This window comes from Chenopodium album, chromosome 4, assembly GCF_948465745.1.
Source record: "Chenopodium album chromosome 4, dcCheAlbu1.1, whole genome shotgun sequence".
NCBI lineage: Eukaryota > Viridiplantae > Streptophyta > Magnoliopsida > Caryophyllales > Amaranthaceae > Chenopodium > Chenopodium album.
This window is the reverse complement of record NC_137837.1, coordinates 24,648,112-24,652,475: the sequence shown is the minus strand read 5'-3', so window position 1 is coordinate 24,652,475 and position 4,364 is coordinate 24,648,112. Positions and strand designations below refer to the sequence as shown.

At 37.5% G+C, this 4,364-nt stretch overlaps 1 protein-coding gene across 1 annotated transcript; it reads left to right on the top strand.

Annotated features, from left to right (window-relative positions):
• Positions 1–355: 355 nt before the first annotated feature.
• LOC145626862 (protein SMAX1-LIKE 3-like) lies at positions 356–4,082 on the top strand. Its single transcript, XM_081679330.1, has 3 exons — positions 356–1,807; positions 1,940–2,198; positions 2,434–4,082. Exons 1-3 carry the CDS (start codon positions 570–572, stop codon positions 3,595–3,597), a joined length of 2,661 nt encoding a protein of 886 aa, XP_081535456.1. The 5' UTR covers positions 356–569; the 3' UTR covers positions 3,598–4,082.
• Positions 4,083–4,364: the final 282 nt, after the last annotated feature.

The window sequence follows — 4,364 nt, the reverse complement described above, 5'->3', positions numbered from 1 at the left end:
ACTAATTTAACATGTTAAATATTTTGAGTTCTTTATACTACCTTGGCCCACACCATAAAGTTATTCTTCGATTTAGATGGACCAAGGTTCAAATTTCACTTTGAACGCAATATACAAAAAGTAGAGTATAGGCCAAATGTTGGATTTTTAATGTTAGTGCCTTAATCAAACATATTTTATACCAAAGTTATAAAGTTTAAAGAGACCACCTTCCCAATCATCTATTTAACTTTATCACTAATTAATTAGAGAGTGAAAAATAAAAATCATTTATTTATATTAAAGAGAGTAGAATGTATTAGCAACAACAGCTTAACTTTGCTTCACATGCATTCCACTTTCCAACAGACACAAAATCTAAACATTTTTCCTCCTTCCACAAGTAAGGCATAAAACCAACCTATACATATATCTTCACACCCCCTTCTTACTTTGCACTACTACTAAACTTAAAAACTTTCAAAAAATATGACTAACTTCTTCTAAACTCTTTCTTTTTACCCCTCTTCTTTTCTCATTACACTAGATTGCTCTAATCTTCTTCAATCACTACCCAAAACACGCTCAAAATGCGAACCGGGGGTTGTAGTATACAACAATCTCTAACACCGGAGGCCGCCACGATTGTTAAGCAAGCCATAAACCTTGCTAGGAGAAGAGGCCATGCACAAGTCACCCCTATCCATATTGCTAGTGTTATGCTAGCGTCACCGGCCGGTCTCCTTAGAGCGGCTTGCCTAAAGTCACACTCCCATCCTCTTCAATGTAAGGCCTTGGAGCTTTGCTTCAATGTGGCCTTAAACCGTCTTCCTACTACAACTCCTACCCCAATACTTGGCACACACTCTCATTATCCATCTCTTGCTAATGCCCTAATGGCCGCGTTCAAGAGGGCGCAAGCTCATCAAAGACGAGGGTCCATTGAGAGCCAACAACAACCTATCTTAGCCCTTAAGATTGAGACTGAACAACTTGTAATCTCTATTCTTGATGACCCTAGTGTTAGTAGGGTTATGAGAGAAGCCGGGTTTTCGAGCCCTCATGTTAAGTCTAATGTTGAGCAAGTTGTTACCTCTATAGAAGGTTGCTCTCAAACTACTACTACTATCACTTCAAACACTACTACAAACATCAAAACTGAAATTGTAAGCCCTATGGTTTATCGTTCCACAACAAACCACCAAACACTTTCATCCATACCGCCTTTGAACCAATTCGACTTAGCGTTTTCTACGCCTTTAAGCCAGCCTAGGTCCGAGGATGTTTCGAGTGTGATCGAGTCATGGGCAAAGAAAAGAGAAAAGAGTAGTGTTGTTCTTGTAGGAGAGTGTTTGAGTAGCATTGAAGGTGTTGTAAGAGGAGTCAAAGAAAGAGTTGAACGAGGTGATCAAGTCCCCTTAGAGTTAAGATATGTACAATTCCTAAATTGCCCTTTGTCCTCAATGAAGAACCTTTCAAGGGAAGAAATAGATTTAAGGCTTGGTGAAATTAGATGTCTCCTAAAAGGTTGTGTAGGAAGAGGGGTAGTTTTGTACTTAGGTGACCTTAAATGGGTTGCTGAGTATTGGTCTTACTATGGAGAACAAAGGAAACACTACTATTGTCCTGTGGAACACTTAGTAATGGGATTAAGGCGATTAGTTTTCGGTAATATGGAATTGACAGGAAGATTATGGTTAATGGGTATTGCAACTTTTAACTCTTACATGAAATGTAAATCAGGCATTCCTTCTTTGGAAACTCTCTTGGATCTTCATCCCCTCACAATCCCTGCCGGAAGCTTGGACCTTAGTCTCAACCTAGAAAGGTATGTGCAAAATTTTGTCCAAACTCGTAAAATAATTAATTTAATTAAATCACTAATCATTGTTTTATTTATTAATTAGCTAAAGTTTGTTTTATAGTGCTAATAATGCTGTTTTTTTTTGCTTGTTTTCAGCTCATTGAAGGGCCAAAACAAAAGTGATGTATCAGGAGAAGGTGTTAGCTGGCCACTACTTGAGAATAAAATTGATATGCAGCTCACTTGCTGTATGGACTGTTCGGCTAATTGTCATCGAGAAGTGAAGAGCTTAGCTGGCACTTTTCGTAACAACGACTCGACCACCACTACCACCACCACGTCCACTAGCTCGAGCCTACCGTCGTGGCTTCAAAAGTGCAAGGAAGAGAGCATAGAAATCAGTGCTAATCGTCAGGTTGGTTCTCCTCTCTATAAATTTATGTCAAAAACAACTTAAAAAAAAAAAAAAAAAAAAAAAAAAAAAAAAAAAAAAAAAAAAAAAAAAAAAAAAACTGCCCTCGGTTAGTTGTTATCTGCAACTTTAAAATTTTTAATATTTTACAAATAATACCTTAAAGTTATACATAATAATTAACGAAGATAGTATATAGAAATAGAATACTGACATTCTTTTGGGATTGTTACTACAGGAAACAGTGCAAATCAAAGAGCTATGTAAGAAATGGAACATAATATGCAGCTCATCATCTCATCAGACCTCGAATGTGGCCGAGAAGACGATAAATTTCTCATCATGTTCCCCTTCTTCTTCCACCTCGATATCGTCTTATGACCATAACAAACATCATTTACAAGATACAAAACCAATCACTACTTGGCCTATGTTGTTTGAGCCAACATGGGCATCAAAAGAGCACCAATTCCTGATGTCTAACATTGAAAGAAAACCCGAACTTTTATCCAATCCCAATTCCACACCAAACTCGGCCTCATCAAGTGAAGCAACAGAGGCAGTATTTGAGAGACCGTTGTCATCATTGTCAGTATTTGGATTCAAAGAGAACAACCCTGAGAATTTGGAGGCCTTGTGTTCTGCCTTGGAGAAGAGAGTCCCATGGCAACATGATATAATCCCTGAAATCGCGACAACAATCTTACGAATAAGATCAGGGATGATGAGCAGGAAGTGTACTACCTTATTTAAAGAAGACCAGCAGAAGAAGGAAACTTGGCTGTTCTTCTTGGGGGCTGACGAAGAGGGTAAGCTTGCAGTAGGAAGGGAGTTAGCTAAGCTAATTTTCGGGACTTTCAGCAGCTTCAAGGTCATTGGTGTAAGCAGTTACTCATCGACGAGAGCTGATTCTACTGATGACATTAGGAGCAAGAGAGTGAGGGATGAATCGAGTGGTGGATACCTCGAAAGGCTTGCAGCAGCAGTGAAAGAAAATCCTCACCGCGTTTTCTTCATTGAGGATGTCGAACAGCTTGATCAACGCTCCCTGAGTTGCATCAAGCGAGCCATTGAGGCCGGAAAAATCAGTCTGTCAGATGAAGAAACAGTCTCTCTTGAAGATGCAATAGTCATTTTCAGTTGTGACAGTTTTAGTTCAGCATCAAGAGCATGTTCTCCTACTGTCAAACAAAAGTTAGACGACGACACTGATAAACATGATTCAACTGATCTAGATAAGTTTGATCACGACGAATTAGAGGAAGCCACATCTTCCTGTGTTCGCCTTGATTTGAACATCGCCTTTGATGAGGATAATGGAATTGATGAGCATTCAGTTGGAGATATCAGGATTCTGGATTCGGTTGATAAACAAGTCTTTTTCAAAATCCAAGTGTTGTAGAAGATCAGAGTTGTTTATTGTTTTTCTAGATTATTATTTATGCTTTGAGTATTAAAAATGGGTGGGATGGTATACAAATTAAGAAAATTAGTTAAAATTAGGGAAAATTAGGTAACTTAATCACAATTAGTAACTTAGTAATCATGTTCATGCTCAGTTGGTCTGAGTAACAGTTCATGTGTGTTAATATAGTTTTGTATATTTTGTCCTTTTAATACTTAATCTATCTTCTGGCTTGCATAATTTGTGTGGCTAGTTAATGGTATATAACTTTCGTTGTGTTTCGCGGTTTTTTTTTTTTTTAATTATTGAGAAATTTTCTCTGGTAATCACGAAATTTTATTTTTTCTTAGTGGTAAAGCCTAAAACTTTTGATTATCAATGGTAATCACAAATTAATATTTTTAAACTAATGGTAACTTAAGTTAAACAGATTGTTAATTTCTTTACCATGGTTTAGCTATTGGGCAATAAAAAGACATAAATACCCTTATGTCTTTCCTCCTCCATCTTCTTCCATTAAAGCCACCACCACCATTGTTAAACTGCTGTTAAGGTCGGAAAAAGAGGGCAGCGGCAGCACCAAATGCGGCGGCAGCAACGAATTCAACAAATTAGACCCCGAATTCAACAAAATCCCGACAAATTCGACTCAAAACCAACAAATTAAATCTTAAAATCAACAAAATCGACCACTAATTCGACCTTAAATAAACATATTTAACCAAATCGACTCCAAAAATTAACAAATTCGACCCTTAAAGTAG